Raw genomic sequence first — 17,381 nt, forward strand, 5'->3', positions numbered from 1 at the left:
TTAAGATCTAGTCTCTTCGCAACTTTGAAGTTTATGATACAGTGTTACTGTCTGTAGTCACTGTGGTGTCCATCAGATCTCGAGGACTCACCTGCTGGTTTGCAAGTCTACACCTGCAACCTCACCCCCGGCCCCTGGGAACTACCATTCTGCTCTTTTTGTGAATTTGCCTTTTTGAGATTCTACCTGTAAGTGGTATCATGTATTTGTTGTGTTTTTTTTGTCTGACTTATCTCAGTATAATGCTCTCACAGTCCACCCATGTTACTGCGAAGGGCAGGGGTCCCTTCTTTCTCCTGGGTGAGTAACACCCCACTGTGCATGCATCTCGTCCAGTCGTCTGCTGACGGACACTACGGCCGTCCCCACGCCTTGGCCACTGTGAGCGCTGCTGCACTGACCACGGGAGTGCAGGCGTTTCTTCCAGGTCCCGCTTTCCTCTCCTCTGGCTGTAAACCCAGGAGTGGAGTTGCTGGATCATATGGTGCTTCAATTTTTAACTGTTTAAGGCATCTCCAGGTTGCTTTCCATAGTGGATGAACCACTCCACATGCCCACCAGCAGCACACAAGGATGTTTTTCTCCACAGCCTCGCCAACACTCACTTCTCCCCTTGACGGCAGCCATTCTAACAGGTATGAGGGGGTCTCTCACTGCAGTTTTGATTTGCGTTTCCCTGATGATCAAGGGTGTTGAGCATCTCTTCATGTACCTTCTGGCTCACTGTGTGCCTTCTGTAGAAAAATGTGCCCTTCTTCTGCCTGTGTTTAACTGGATTATTTGTTAGAGATATGAGTTCATAATCTATTTTAATATTAACCCCCTTCTCCAGTACAGAGTTTGCAAATATTTTCCCCCATTGCCTTTTTTTTGTTTTTGTTTTGTTTTGCTACATACACTACATTCGTTTCATTAACGTAGCCCCCCATTGGTTGAATTTGCTCTTTGGCTTTGGTGTCGGAGTAATACTGGCCTCATAAAATGAGTTTGGGTGTGTTCCCTCTATTCCAGTTGTTTGGAAGAGTTTGAGGATTGACGTTGTTATTCTTCAAATGTTTGGTAGGTTTGACCAGTGAAGCCATCGATGGTCCTGGGTTTGTTTGTTTTTTTCCATGTTGGGAAGTTTTTGAATACTGATTGAATCTTCTTACTCATTATTGGTCTGTTCAGATTTTCAATTTCTTCCTGATTTGGTCTTGGCATGTTGGTATATTTTTAGGAATTTATCAGTTTCTTAAAGGTTATCCCATTTGTTAGCTTCTCGCTGTTCATAGTAGTTTATGATCCTCTTTATTTCTATAATACCAGTTGTAACATCTCTTTGATTCTCTTTTCTGTCTTCTTGAAAAAACAGCTCTTAGTTTCATTGTTTATTTTTTTTGTTTTTCTGGTATCTGTTTATTTTGTTCCCACTCTGATCTTTATTTCCTTCCTTCTGCTAAATTTGTTTTGGGCTTAATTTGTTTTTGTTTTTTTTCCTAGTTCCTTGAGGTGTCAAGTTAATTTATTGCTATAAACTTCCCTCTCGGAGGTGCTTTTGCAGCATCCCATAGGTTTTGGTATGTTCTGAGACATTTTCTTCTGACTTCTCCTTGACCAATTGCTTGTTCAGAAGTGTATTCAATTTCTACATATTTATAGATTTTTCCACCTTCTTGTTGCATTCTAGTTTCATACCATTGTGGTTTATAGCTTTTTAAAATGTACTAAAACTTGTTTTGTGTCCTGTTTTTTGTACCATGGAGAATGTTTTGCAAAGAATGCATATTCTGCTTCTGGATGAACTATGCTACATATACATGGCATTGGGACTAATGCATGGTTCAAGTCCAGTGTTCCCTTGCTGATTTTCTGTCTGGAGGAGAGTGGGTGTTAAAGTTCACTACTATTACTGCACTATTTCTCCCCGGTCTATTAAATATGATTGTTGAATTCATCTTCTGGATGAATCAACCCATTTATCATTACATATGGACCTTCTTTGTCTGTTGTTACTATTTTTGGGTTAAAGTCGATTTTTTGTAAGTATATTCATCTCCACTTTTCATGAACTGCCTATGCATAACCTCAACCCCACAGTGAGTCTCTTGTAGGCAACGTACAGTCTTTGTTTCTGTCTTTGTGATCACCATGAGGCTGACACAAGACATACCACACATAAGCTGCTGTCAGGGTAAAGTGGGCTGTTAACTTCTATCACCTGTAAAAGCTTCACCTTTACAGTCCCCTTTTTATACCTCTGATATTATTTACCTCTTTATATTGTGTGTTTAACAAGTTATAGTAGCTGTGGCTGTTTTTAATAGTCTTTTCCATTGAATTTTGTACTATAGCACACATCGTATTACAGAATGAGTTTTCTAAATCTGTGTTTATCTTTAATATGTTTTCATGTCACTGGTTAGCATCTGTTCATTTCAGGTTGAAGAATGCTTGAAGTTCTTGAAAGGCAGGTCTAGTGGTGATGAACTGTCTCAGCTTTTGTTTGTCTAGGAAAGTATTTCTCTTTCGTAGCTGAAGGGTAACTTTGCCAGATAGAGTATTCTTAGCTGGCATTTTTTTTCTTTCAATGCTTAGAATATCTAATTCCCCTCTTTCCTGGCCTATAGGGTTTCTGCTGAGAAATCCACTGATAGCTTGATGGGGATTCCTTTGTAGTTTGTAGTGTTTTTTCGCCGGGCTCCCTTTAGGATTCTCTCATCTTCAGTGCATTTGACGGTTTTACTACACTGTGTTCTGGACGAGGTCTTCGTGAGCCTGGATGCTCCCTTCCCTTCCCAAGTCAGGAAGTTCTGTAACTTCACACCCCCTCCAGTTCTCCTGGAATCCCGACCATTCGGATACTTGTTCTTTGGATGCAGTCCCGTGCTCACTGGTTGTGTGTCCACTTGCTCTGCTCCTCGGTAGCTCTCTCCATTGCATTTACCGTTTCGTCCATTGAGTTCTTCAGCTCCCTGACTGCTGCTTGGTTCTTTTTCATGATTTCATTGAATTGTCTTTTAGTAGCTCATTGAGTTTCTTCAAACCAGGGATCTGGAATTCTTTATCAGCAAAGATCACAAAATTCTGTGCCTTTGAACTCAAGATATTAGAGAACTGCTCTTTTGATGGTGACGTTTCCTTGATGTTGAACATTCTGTGTAGTTGAGCACTGCTGCTTTCTTGCTGGGAGTAGCAGGCACCTCCTTGAGTATTCTGTTCGTTGGTGCTGATGTTCTGGGTTTTTTCTGCCTATGTATGGGTGCTCCTGTTACTCTGGTCTTGCTCCCTCTTGTGGCAAAATTCTTAAGCTTTTATGTCTTCTGGTTCCTACCAGACTGATCCTACCAGATTGACTCATGGAAAGAAATCTCTTGTTTCCCAGAAGGTGGCGCTATAGCTCAAGTTTGTGGTTTCTCCTTGGCCCATTGACCTTGGCCAGTTTACTGGATCTTGCTTTTTGCCTCTCCACACTTGGAAGTGCAAGAAAGAGCCGGCCAGTGCAAGAAAGAGTGGAGGAGATGTGCATCTGGCACTGGGAGCATTGGGTGTGCCTGCAGGTGAATAGGGGGATCCCCGGGTGTGGTGCTCCCAGACAGTCCTGGGTACACTTGCTGCTCAGCAAGGTCAGCAGGACGCTTACCTGCTCTTTCCCAGTCTTCCTCCTCCCAGTCATTGAGGTCCTGCCTTGGCACTCTGGGTGCCGTGGAGAGATAGGGGCTTCTCCAGCCGCACACTGGTAGCTGGGGGAGGCATGGTTCTGCCAGTGCACTGTTGCTTGGGGGCGAGGTGGCGGGGGGAGGCAGTGTGGTGCTGGTAAAGTTCTCACCGTCTCTGCTGCATCCAAACTCGTTTTAAGGGACTCTCCTTTGCTCCAACAGCATGGCGGTATTTCCCCTTGGGAAGGCTAGACTCCTGCAGTTTCTCTCTCGTCTGCGGGTGCCCGCCCGGGCCAGCACTCTGCTGGTCCCACCGCTTATACCGAGGTCTGCTTGCTTGTTCCTGGCGCACAGGTGGCAGGCCTCTTCCAGGTTCTGGGTATCACGCTGAGCCCCACAGAGGCGCTTTCATTCCTGGATGGGGGAGGAGGACAAAAGCATGAACCATCTTCGGCTGCCATCACTCCCAATGGTATCTCTCAGCCCCTTTCTCTTGGCGACATCTCCGAGGCCTTCAGCTCTAAAGCAGAGCTTTCCCGGAGTGCCGAGCAGACAGTCTGAACTGGGTTTTCAAAGGGCATCCACAAGGAAATGGTGGTATCACCCTGTTGTTAAAGGTTACATTTATTTCTGGGTGTGGAAACAAATGCTACTATAAATTTGGGGGGGGGGGGCTTTGCACCGTGCTAGTGTCCTGTCCTACTGAGAAAAGCAGGGGTGCCCACCTCACTGATACAGGCATCTTGTGTGCTGGCCCGCGCTGGGGGCGGGGGGTGTTCTGCAGGAAGTACAGACCCCTATGAAGTCACTGCACCACACTTCCCAGTGTCCTCCAGGCCACTGTGGGAGCCCCCGGAGCATACGACCACTGACCATGTCAGTTCCTGTTCAGGATGGAGGGTTGCAGCTCTGCCTCTTTGCCCCTAGCCCCGTCCCCACAGCTGGCTAAAATTCTAATCTTTGAAAATCAAGCTTCCAACCTCCACACAAGACTTTATAAGAGCAGAAAGCTTGATCCTAATTAGGTGAGAGCTCTGGAGCCAGCAAATAACTTAGGGGGAATGAGCACGCTGTTCGAAAACAGGTGGGACCCTGCATCAGGGAGGCTTCCCCATCCGGTGCTGTCCCCGCTGAGTGGTCGTGTAACCTTGGAGCAGCAGCACCAGACCCCCCTGCACGGCACCCCGACAGGCCCCTGCTCAGGGCAGAGGGGGGCTGGGGGAGCGGCCACGCACAGGCCGTGGTGACTCTGTAGACAGAACGGGAGAAGGGCACTGGCAGAACCCACAAGGTGCCTTCGGGGTGGCTGAGCCTCCAGCTGAGCCTCCGGGGCCCCAGCAGAGGCACTGTGTGCAGAACAAAGTCACTGCACATGCCTTTCTCTGACTCCTTACAGAGCAGGACTCTCACCACTGATTGTAATTCGGGTTCTTGCCTCTCCATCAAGCCTGGCGTTACTACCAGGAAAGGCCAGTGGGAACCAATATAGAGATGGCAGGCCTGGCTCTTTGTCTCATTGCTTAAAATTAAGGCATCTGTGCTGACATGCCAGAAGGATGGGGCTTTATCTTTGTAGCCTCGACCTCCTTCCCACCCCATCCCTCTGAACCCAGAGAGCAGGGGTGGGGCTCACGCAGGGCGTGCGTACCGAGTCAGGTTAAAACCCAGTGTAAACAAGTTGAAGGAAAACATGGAAGGGGCTAGCTTCCCCACACTGAGTTCTGAATTACTGACTCAGCGTCACTCAAGTGAAGATGCCCACTTATCCCTGCAGTGGTCACGCTTCCGGACTGAAACTGACGGTTCTTTTGCATGGACGATGCTGTCATCCACGCAGCCACTCAAGAGTTAACGCTAACCAGGTCTTGTTTTGCTTCCTTGAATAAGACTAGCAACGCACTGCCCTGAAAAAATACTGTTGGGGGAAGTTTTTCCTGGCCACCTAAGAGTTCGGGAGAAAGGCAGGGGCAAGGGCCGAGCACCTTACCGGGACAGCTGAGGGAGAACTGGACGGGCCTCCCCCGGATGCCGAGGGCTGTGCGGTGCTTCCTGTCCTCGGGGCGTGTGCAGGCCACCTGAGGAGCCACAAAGGGGGAAGGTTACACGGATCAGAGATAGGAACCTCAGGATGAAAGAGGAGTGGAGTCCCTTGGCTGTTTGGCTGTCAAATAAATTAGACAAAATATAGCATCTGTGACTTCAGAGGGGAGCAAGGGTCCTCAGGCTGGTGCTCCTGGGAGCAGGGTGACTTCAGGGAGTCAGGGGGGCATCATGAAAGAGCTGGGGGAACAAGCCAGTACTCAGACCCTTTGAAGAGAATGAGTGGCATTTTTTAAAACCATTTCACGCCAAGTTAGTGTCCAGGACATGACTGTCCCTGGAGGGCTGTCCATGCGGAGTCGACCTGAGGTGCTTTCCTTTGAAAGGTGGCCTCTGGGAAGGTCTGGCCTCCCGCCACCACACCCTGGACCCGAGGCAGGCCCCGAGGGACCCCACTCTGCTCGGGTGGGCTCTGACTCTGCCGGGGGAACAGCGGTTTGGGGGGCAGGCAGAAACCCTCCGTGGTCATTCAGCGATGCACAGCCTCCCAGGCTGTGATGACAGCTTGGCCTTACGCTGCCCGCCTGAGCGGCCATCCTGCCTGAGGAGTCAGGGACAGTGTCGGTGAGGACATGTGCACTGTACCTGTTTGTGTCCTGGTTCTCGGTCCCACGGCGTGTGCTGCGGCTTCACACCAGGCTGCCACCTCGGAGTCAGCCACCCACGCCCGTGTGCAGCCCCGGGGCCAGACCCTTGGACGTGACACAGCTGTCGGACTCACAAACCAGCGCCCACTCTGGCTGGTCAGGACCCCTGCCCACCTGCAGCTTCTCCTTCCTGGCCTGTACTTTCCAGGGGGGCCGGGGTCCTTCCTCGTCCTGCAGACCCCTGCCCTCGATCACCTTGGACACCTGGCCTTGCTTGTCACAGGTGATCCCTGAACTTAGCAACCACAGCCACTGGCTCAGAACCTGCTGGCTGAGTCCTGCAAAGGTTCTCAGCCTGGTCCCAGGGGCCAGTGGGCCCGGCAGGCCTCTGAAGCAGCCAGCACCATCTCCATCCTGGCCACAGGTGTTCACGGGGTCAGAGACCTCACCTGCCCGAGCCCCCCTCCCAGCAAGGTGCCCATCCCTCTGCAGCTGGCCAAGGCACTTGCGTAAACAGAAGCCCTGGGTATCAACTTCTGACTGGAAATGAGCTGCTTTCTTGGCCTGTGGAACACGGGGCACAGGTGGGTGGAAATGCCAGTCCTGGGCGCTCATGCATGGTTAGTGAGTGGTGTCCAGGACACTTGTCCCCGGCCCACCTGTGAGGAAAAACAGCCGAGCCCCTGACTGTCTCCTAGGTGAGGCTCGGTGCCCAAAATACAGGCACAAGGGAGCTACAGACAGGGACAGAGGTGGCACCGGGCACGCTGCCCTGGGGTCATGAACGGATTCGCTCTGCTCTGTCTCCTGTCGTACGTGCATCACCACTGCTGTCACCTGTTTACAGACACAATCCCTTACGTGGCCCTGGCCCCGCCAGGTGACATGTGTCAGACGTCAGCAGGTGTGCTCACACAGGTGCCCGCCCAGTGACCCCACACTCAAGGGCTCAGCAGCCCCACGCCGGGAGAGCAGGGCCCAGCGGGGCTGTTAGCTTCACAGCCACCAGCCCGCCAACTTAAAAAAAAAAAAAGAATTAAGAAGCCTGCCATCCCAATTCTATTTTAAGAATCCTTTTTCTGGAGAGGGCAGAAAACAAATTTGTGGTCCCTCTCTTTACAGAAGGGGGGCCTGAGGGCTGAGTTCCAGGAGATGACTGGCAGGCTCGGGAAACTCGGTCCGAGAGAGAAACCCGAACGAAGGAGCCCGGGGCCCCACCCTCGCAGCACTCCTCCCGCCAGATGCCCCCCCCCGCCCCCCGTGCCAGTGCACCCTGTCCGCACAGGCACCCCTGGGGAGCAGACACTCTCGCCAACCCCCTCCCCCCCGCCAGATGTGGAAACCGAGGCCCCGCGTTCACACAGCCGGCCTCTGTGTGTTGGTGGGGGGATGCTGTCTCCCTGGCCTCCCCCATCTCTGGCCCCAGCCCCCTGGGGCTGCGACCACTGCCACAGCTCAGTCCCTGGACCCCCTGGGCAGCGGCCGTCCCAGCAGAAGCAGCGGCTGCGTGCTCTTCCCAGCGACGCCCCCATTCCTGCTCTGTAACGAAGGCCTTCACCGGCCGGCACTCACCATCCCGCTCAATCAGAGCTCACTGAGTTTAGAAAAACCCTGAGGTTTTTTTAAGTGACCGATGTGTTTTCACAAGAATCACTTTTCCGACACGAATATTAATCCTGCCAGCTGTACTGCAGTGGGAAATGACCGAAAGTGTAGTTAACTAATGAAAACGCAGAATGTGTACCTGGTGATTTGAAATTGTATTCCTAGGAAACAGAAGAGCAACCAGTAAGGCCATTCCGCATTTGTGGGTTTACCGTTCTTTTACCTGATGGCACTGGAGGTGGCCCGGGCCCTGGGGGGTGAGCAGGGCCCTCGGTCATGGAGCAGGGAGGACGGCTGGACGGGCGAGGCGACATCACAGTCGTCCCCGGGGGCCCCCTCGTGCTCGCACGGTCAGCCTGCAGGGGAGACGGGATGAGAGCGGACGGGCACATCACGGCGGAGCAGCTGGCCGCATAACGGCGGGTCGTTCCGCCGCGAGAGAGAAAGAAGTCCCACCACTGCGACAACGTGGATGGGCCCTAAGGGCAGGCTCAGCTCGCTGAGCGAGCCGAGTCAGAGGGAGAATGCCAGACACGGGATGACCTCACTCACGTGTGGCATCTGAAAAGCCGCATTCGCAGCAACAGAGCAGGCTGGCGGTTGCCAGCAGCGCGGGGTGGGGTGGAAGTGGGGGCACGCCAGGCGAAGCGCACAAATTTCTAGTAACAGTAAATTCCGGGGGTCTAATGCACAGCGTGGTGGTTTTAGCTAGTAACACTGTATTCCATGCTTGAAAGTTCCTGAGTTCTGAAGTACCCTTTTTACCACAAAAAAGAAATGGCAATTATGTGACGTGATGCAGGTGTTAGCTAGCTAATCATTTCACAATATATAAGTATATCAAATCAACCCGTTGTACCACCTAAAACTTAGGTGCCCATTACATAATGCTGTGTGCTGATTATAAACCAACTGTCTCAGTGAAGCCGGGGGGGAACCAAAGTGAAGAGTCTCATGAGCCCTGCCACCAGGTCGGGGCAGGAAGCCTGCAGGGCTGGTGGCGGACGTGCCGGCCGGGCCAGGCTGCAAGGAGGCAAGGCCCCGCCAGCAGAGGAGCTCTGTCTTGTCCCTCACAGCCCTGGGCACCTTCTGGGCGGGCTCTGAGCTGGCACCGGCCCCTCCAAACCCAGCCCCCCTTATAACCTGGGCAGGGCCCATCCCCAGCCTCCAAAGATCTGTGCACACGCTCACTCCACCCAGTTCACACGTGTAGAAGAATCTGTGAGAGCAGTTCAGGGACCCAGCCGCCCGGTCACTGGCCCTGCTGCCGCTGCTGTGTTTAATCCTCAGCAGCGACACAGCTCTTGGCTGGATCTGTTTTGAGTGAAAGGCTTCTTACGTGAAGGGTGAGCACCCCTCTCCCTCCCCCAGGACAAATGACTTACTAATCAGACAGCGTCCTAGACGTGACTTCCTGGCTGGGTTTCTGAACGCTGCTCTTTGACCTGACCCGAGTGTGGTGACACCAGGTGTCCCCGGGATGGGGACGGGCCTCAGGCCTCCGCGTCAGGTCCCCTCTCTGTCTGTGTTGCAGCTGGGGAGCGACCTGCTGGAGTTCTGCTTCTACACCTTCCGAGAGTCCCAGGCCCTGAAAGTGGAGTTCCCCGCGATGCTGGTGGAGATCATCAGCGACCAGCTGCCGAAGGTGGAATCCGGGAACGCCAAGACCCTCTACTTCCACAGGAAGTGACGGACCCGTCCCAGCAGAACTTTGCCTTAAGTTTCCCTGTGTTAGTCGACACCCACGAAGGACCCGAGAAATCATATTTTTCACATGGGACGGTTGATTCACACTCATTCAGCAGTTTTTCACTGTAAAGTCATGTCAAGGGTTTGGAGCCAGGGAAGCACTCAGATGTGAATTTGGCGAGACCCAGACAGCCGAAAAGAAAGGACTCTTCCCTCTCCGGTCCCCAGCGCTTAGAAACACGTTCCCGATCCTCTGGATGAAAAGCCATATCTAGTCAATAACTCTCTGATTTTGATATTTTAACAGACGGAAGTTTTAACTATGCCATGTAGTTTCTGGTATCGTTCGCTTGTTTTAAAAGGGTTCAAGGACTAACGAACTTTTTAAAGCTTACCCTTGGTTTGCACATAAAACGTATAGTCTATATGGGGCATTAATATTCTTTTGTTATTTAAAAAACAAAAAAGAAAAAAATCTATACAGATTCCTGCTGTGTAATAACAGAGCACGTGGTGTGGAACAGCGCCCCCTCTGGCTGGCATTCGCCCACGTTCCTCTGCACCATGGGCATCCACACCTTTAGGTCTGTTTGTTAATTAGGATGGATAAGATGTTAAAACAAATGCCTTGGTTTCAATTTCTAGTATCTATTGTGTTGGCTTTACAAATAATTTTTTTGCAGTCTTTTGCTGTGCTGTACATTACTGTATGTATAAATTGTGAAGGACCTGAGTTATATAAGGTATAAGGAACTTTTGTAAATGAGACAAAAAAAAAAAAACAGTGGTTAATAGGAAGAATGGGAAGTATTTTTGAAAGAATTCTATTTTGCTGGAGACTATTTAAGTACTATCTTTGTCTAAACAAGGTAAAAAAAATTTTTTGTAAAGTGAAATGTTCTGCATGCCTAATGAACCGTTTACAGTGTATTTAAGAAAGGGAAAGCTGTGCCTTTTTTAGCTTCATATCTGATTTACCATTTTACAGTCCCTGTTGTAAATAACCACGTGGAATCCTCCTGGGTGGTCTTCAAGCCTTTCTACTTTTCCTGTGCATTTGTTTTGTCCTTGGTCTCCCGCACGGGGTGTTCGAGGGACTTGAGCGTCTGTTCTGGCTCCTGCTTTGCCCTACTGCTTTCAGGGAACCACTGGCCGTGGTACCTGGGCACTGGAAGGCGCCCCCTCACAACACACACGCAGGAGGAAGCCCCGCGAGCACACAGCTCTTGAATAGCCGGCTCTTCTCCACTGTCCTCCAGAAGCCGACTCAGCTGTAGGCGAGTAGAGACTGTGGAAACGCAAGGGCTCAGCGAGCATAGTCTCTTCCCATTTCAGAAAAATGAAATTTCCTCCTTTGGGAAAAAAAATCCCAGGCACTCGCTACGCCTGTGAAAGGTGACAGCTCCCAGCTGGTCTCAGGAGAGGGGCTGGCTGCCCCCGGACCCAGCCTCGGGAACACGCGGGCCTTTGCGGGGCACTCTGGGACAAGGCATGTGGGCGCGGGCAGAAGGGCGGCGTGGAGACCGCACAATCGTTAGAGGGTTTTTACATTTTTAAAAGGTAGGTTTTAACAATACATTTTATACAGCAACAGTTTTGGGGGGAGAAAAACTACAGATGATATAAGCAAGACAGTGGCACTAAAATTTGTAATCCATTACTCTGTTTGGCACTGAGGCAGTGTATGGCTTTTCTCTGCCCCACATCGCAAAACATCTATCTCTTTGGGGGAGTGTAACAATAGGATCGCACTAAATAAACTACTTTGAATAGAGGCCAAATTAATCTTTTGGAAGTGATGATCATCATCACGCACTCAGTGAAACTGCATTGTTTCCCAAGACCGAAAAGCTCTAGCTGGAGAAACCCACGGCCAGGGGAAGGCAGCGTCGGGAGCCACGCTTCTCTGCAGGGCTCACCCCGCAGGCAACGTGGCCTTGTCTTTCCAAAGGCACCAGCCCTGTGCCAGGGGGCACCTGTCAAAGGGGCACTCAGAGGGAGTCTTTCGTACATAATTTGCAATTTCAGGAATTTAATTTATAGGCAGGTCTTTAACTACAGCTAACTTACTTACATGCACAGCAATAGGAAAGCCACACTCGGAAGGGTATAAATACACAGCATGCAGACTGGGAGTTTCTAGGGGGGGGAAAAAGGCGTACATGAGCAGCTTCTCGCTCAGACGTGCTTTTCACAAAATCAGAATTTCGATGTAACCGGGTTTGCGGTGGAGACGGTCTGCATCAGCTTTTTCTATTAACAAAGTTACTGGCTCTGTGTGTGTCTCCGGGTAACTTTGCTTGATTAAACAGCAAAGCCATATTCTAAACTCACTGTTGAATGCCTGTCCCAGTCCAAATTGTCTGTCTGCTCTTATTTTTTGTACCATATTTCTCCTAAAAATCTTGGTTTGGTACAATTCATAATTCACCGGAACTTCATATAATTAAAAAAACACACTAAATTAGTTTAAAATGAAGCAATTTATATCTTTATGCAAAAACATATGTCTGTCTTTGCAAAGGACTGTAAGCAGATTACAATAAATCCTTTACTTTAATCACCTGTTGTTTTGGAAACAGTTCATTTGAACGTCTATAGGAACACCTGGATTTTGTGTCCTTCCATTCTTGATTACATGCGCTTCTGCCTACCTCTGAAACACAGCAACAGTTTTTTGGATTTTTCTTTTCATCATATTAGAAAGAGACCTGTGCTAGCCACATGTCAATTACACTCTCTGGGGACAAATTAGATGTATTTCTTATTATTAACATTTGGTCCACGAAGACATCCTGTAAACATTTAATAACAGTAACCGTCACCCCATGGGTGCTAAGCCCTGTGCTATGTAATTGCCTCCTTTATCTGCACAACTACATGGAAGTTTGTCCATTTCACAGACTTAGGACTCACGTGAGTAGACCCGACGCCCCATCCAACTCCCTCCAATGCCAGCTGTCTCGCTGTCTCCCCTGAAGTCTCCTCAGGCCCCCGGCCCTGTTTCTCTCCCTCCTTACGGACCGCTCCTTTTGATTCCGCTCATGAATGTGAACCACAAAAGAGCAGTAAGCAATTATCATCTCACTTTAAAATTAGAAAACACTTTTTCCCACAAGATAAAATTCAAGCACAGTCATGCACAGCTTAACGATGGGGAAACGTCTGAGAAATGCATCATTTGGCAATTTCATCGTGCCACGGCCATCGCCGAGTGCACTTCCCCAGCCCTAGTTGGTGCGGCCCACCACACACCCACGCCTGTTGCTCCGAGGCTGCAAACCTGAACAGTGCGTCTCGGCACTGAGTACTGCAGACAGCTGCGACACAGTGCTCAGTTTTGTGTAGCCACACGTAGAAAAGGTGCAGTAAAAACACAGTATAAAAGTTGAAAACATGATATGCCATTTGGGCCACTTACCATGAATGGAGCTTGCAGGACTGGAAGAAGCAGAAAGAGTCCACTCTAAATCAACGATTAGAGCACAGCACTGTAAATACATAAACCTGCGGTACACACGTTTATTCTCAGGTACTGTGCGCTGTACACAGCTATAAGTGCTGTGCTTTCACACAACTGATGGGTTTGTGTGCAAGTACCAGCATCACCACAGCCAAGTGACTAATCCATGCCACAATGTTACCATGGCTACGATGTCACTAGGTAGTAGGGATTTTTCAGCTCCTGGATAACGTTGTGGCCCATTGGCACGGTCCGTCGTTGGCCAAAAGGTCATTACGTAGTGCATGGCTGTGCTTTTTTAATCTGTCATTGAACTGGTGGTGACTCAAACCACTTGCTTGCAAGAGAGGATTACCTGAGAGTTCCAGCAAATTCACCCTCACTCAAACATGACGGCTACGTTTCTGGAGCACCTCACAGGCCATTAAACGCAGCACAGGAGAAAAATGTATTGGAAAGACTAGACGTGTAAGTAGAAAAGTTGTTTATAAAACATTATAAATGAAGATCATTTTATATCTTAACACATTGTTTGTGGGTAGTTTTTATCATGCGCTCTACTACCAGTCAACGTAAAACGTATAAATACGTTTCCCGCATACAATGTGTTAAAATGTATGGAATTTGACCTGTTAGGGAGCAGGGCCCCCAACTTGAAACAAAAGCCGTCTTAGGTCGTGAGCCTGCCAACGCGAGCGAGAGGCCACACCAGCTGGCACCCCTGACCGAAGCGGGTGCCGTGTATGAACAGAGTAGGCCCAGTCTTCAGTCCAGTATGCCCGTGTGTCTAGGGACTGCTAAGAGCACTCTCAGGCCCAGACGGCCCAGCTGCCCATCTAGGAGTCAGCTACAAACTGAGTCTCAGCCCCTCACGCAGCCGACCGCTGCAAGCCGGAGCAGCTGCAATGTGCATCAAAAGTGTATGTAGGCAGGGCTGGGTTCGCTCTTTCCTGCGTGTTCAGTGCCCCTCAGGCCAATAGACAATATTGTCCTTTCAAGTTACAGTCAGCTCCAATGCGCTTCTTGATAAACTGCAAGTGCACAGACTAAATGACTTGATTATAAGGATCTCTGACACTTCCATTTCAAGTCACCCAATTGCCAGTGCATTTTTCTTGGAAATAAAACAGCGGCTTCCCAAACAACACTGGATCGGAGAAAATTAAGATGTGACCGCACTGATCAGCATGCCCCGAGACTGGATCAGGAGCAAAGTGAACCGTGGGGCACAGCAGCAGGTGGTGAGCTACACCCTGCCCCCCCACCAGCAAACCTTTCGTGGTTTAAATCAACCATCATTGATTATTTCTCTGGAGTTTAAGTCAGCGAGGAGGGTTCCGCTGACCTGGGCCCGGCTGGGCTGAGTCAGGCGTGTTCACGCACCTGTGGCCAGCCAGCAGCCACCTGGTCTAGGATGGCTTTGCTCCACATGGCCTCTCGGCCCGCAGTGGGCTAGCCTGGGCAAACTTTCATGGGAGAAGCAAGGCTCGGGGAAAGGCGGGGTGGGGGGGGGCCTAACAATTCTGAAGCCTCTCATGGCACTGAGTCTGCTCCTGACTCATTGGCCAAAGCAAGTGGCAAGGCCCAGCTTACGGTCACGTGCGAGGATTCCGCACAAAGGACATGGGTTAGGGACGAGTGAGACTTGGGTCAGCAAGTCAATCTACCACTAGCAATTACTCAGATATTTTCCTCATAGAATTCGCGCTGACAAGAGAGTGGTTTCCAAGTTGTCATGGTCAGAAAAACCCGTTCATTTAGATCTTTATGCCAGCCTAGCCAGAGAGAGTCACGGCTCCTCATGCCTGGGTCACGCCATGTTCCTCCCACTCCGAGCAGCTAACCCCTCCAAGGAAGGAATCCCGACACTAACAGGTGGCACGGGGCTGCCGAAAAGCATCCCGGGCCTGTGCTGCCCAAACCCGAAGCGCAGGTCCCCTGCCTGGGCCAAAAGCGTACGTCTGCCTCCCAGGCAAGTGGACCTTCTGACAGGAAAGAAGGTGCCAAGGTATTCTCCAGCCAAAAGACGGAAATACTTCGAGCCAGACACTAAGGCATTGGGACACCGTGCCAGCTTCCCCGCATGGGGTGGCGGGCCGGGCCAGGCCCACGTGCTGACCAGCTGCTGAGGACACATGGGCAGAGGCAGGAACCGGTGAGCTGCTTGAGGACACTCCCCTGGAATAACACCCTCCGACAGGAGCGGGGGTCACGGAAAACCCCTGGCTGAGCAAGGCGTCACCAAGATGGTGTCCCTTTGGACGTGAGTGGAGAACCAGCAAGGTGAGAAGGGGCCCGGCACTGAGGTGAATGGGCGACAAAGTCAAGGCCAAGACGAAAGAGGCAAAGGGTACCCTGGGGAAGGAGGGTCAGGATGGGGAAGGAGGGATAAGACCAAGCAATGATGGGCAGAGGAGAGGGGCAAGGAATGGCCTTTGGGGGGGGGGGGGGGCCTGGAAAGAAGCATCGGGTGGGAGAAGGGGGCAGGCTGACTCCCCAACACCGTGCCCTGCGGCTGCCCTCTCCCATCGTCCCCATTCACTAAACCGTAGTCCCCCTGCGTCCGTCCCAGCACGGGACATTCGCTGCCATTCGTCACAGCGCCCCCGGCGGTTGGTGGCAGTCTCTCCACTTCACAGAAGGAAAATGAAGCCGAAAGAGCTCACGTGAACACGCCCAAGGTCCCCAGGACATAAAATAGTGGAAAGAGAACTTCAAAACCAGCTGCTCTGAACTGGAAACATACTTGTAGCCGCTGTATTGGTTTTCTGGGGCTGCTGGACCGAGGTACCACAAACAGCGTGACTTCAACAACAGAAACAACTGGTCTCCCAGTTTGGAGGCTGGAAGTGGGAGCGCAGGACGTCAGCAGGGTCAGCTCCTTCCGACGGCACGGCCGTGTGGACCAGACCAGCTCCAGCGCTCTCTCCTTGGCCCGCAGATACCGTCGTGCCTCTACGTGCACCTGTCTCAGTGTCCAAACATCCCTTTTCCACAGGGACACCAGTCACTGGACTAGGGCCCAACTGTACTGACCGCATCTTAACTAACTACATCCGCAATAATCCTATTCAGGAATAAGGTCACGCTCCGAGGTACTGGGGTTAGGACTCCACACAGAAATTTCGGATGGAGTAAAGTTACAAATCAACCCAATGACAGCCATTATCCCCTAGAAGGTTCCAGAAGCAAACTGGTACAGCAGAAAGAGCCCACGAGTGGCCTCCTGCGCTGGAGCCGAGCTCTGGCTCCGGAGCGCCCCGGCTGCCTCCTCTGTGAGGGGGGCCCCCTCCCCGGGCTCCTTCCATCACTGTAGGGAAAGAGTGAGCTGCACACCCGTCACTGGCCCAGACAGTGCACTGCTCCACCCACGCCCCCCCCCACACACACACCCTCAGCTGCAGATGTTTCTGCTCCGACACAGGAAGGGGTGCAGCCCCCACCGGCGCTTTGGCTCCGTCCTCACCCGGCACCTCCTTTACAGGTGCAGAGACCACCAGGGCAGACACCTGGGTGACACCCTCAGATGCAGGCCCCCAGCCCACTGCAAACAGGAAACACAAAACCTGCTTTGACTGCCCCAACCCCTGCCATCCTCTGAAGGAGCCCAGGCTGCAGACCTGGTCTCAGCTGCTGGAGCTGGTGCAGAACCAGGGCAGGGGGAGGGGCCACAGCCCAGAGTGAGGCGGGGCCGTTGCTCAGACAGCCTTCAGGAGATACCTGCTGCCAGCCACGCCCAGGCAGCAAAAACAGAAAGCAATACTCCTCATCACTTTCCAGGGGAAATGAAGGTAAAACACCAATGCAAGAGTACACCTTGTGATCCCACTACGAAGTCTAACCTGGGCCAGACCCTGGGGGGCACCCAGCCTGAAGACCCTGGCGAGCCTGGCGGCACCGTCCGGGGTTCATAGAGAAAACACCCTGGTGCCACCCCGTCCTTCTCCAGGGAACCGCGGGAAGGGGCGGCAGCAGCCCTTGCAGCCAGCCCTCTCGGCCTCCCCACCACCACACTGCTACCCCCCAGAACACGGACGCAAGGGCCAGAGTCCCAACAACACAGGGACCAGCAGCCCATTAGCTGAGCGTGTACTACGTCCCGGACACGATACTTGTATTTCAACCCAGACCTCAGGGCATCCTTGTTTAAGAGTCAGGAACATGATCGCAGCGTTGATGTTCCCTGTCTACATCCGTACGCAGCTGGCATGGGCAGAAAAGGACACCTCCAACAACAGCACACTGGTGGTCGTGCCCCCCACACCTGGCCCAGCTGGCCCGAGACGCAGCGCTGGCCCT

General features: G+C 51.5%; 1 protein-coding gene across 2 annotated transcripts in view; it reads left to right on the top strand.

Moving 5' to 3' along the window:
• NR3C2 (nuclear receptor subfamily 3 group C member 2) overlaps positions 1–12,182 on the top strand; it is a 292,292-nt gene extending 280,110 nt beyond the window's left edge. For both annotated transcript variants that reach the window (XM_045830979.1, XM_045830980.1), the window contains exon 9: positions 9,465–12,182. In XM_045830979.1, the coding sequence (XP_045686935.1) occupies positions 9,465–9,620 (156 nt within the window). In that variant the 3' untranslated portion in view covers positions 9,621–12,182. The remainder of the gene's footprint in view (positions 1–9,464) is intronic.
• Positions 12,183–17,381: the final 5,199 nt, after the last annotated feature.

The sequence above is a fragment of the Phyllostomus hastatus genome, unplaced genomic scaffold (genome assembly GCF_019186645.2).
Source record: "Phyllostomus hastatus isolate PE091 unplaced genomic scaffold, TTU_PhHast_1.1 phas_contig_159, whole genome shotgun sequence".
NCBI lineage: Eukaryota > Metazoa > Chordata > Mammalia > Chiroptera > Phyllostomidae > Phyllostomus > Phyllostomus hastatus.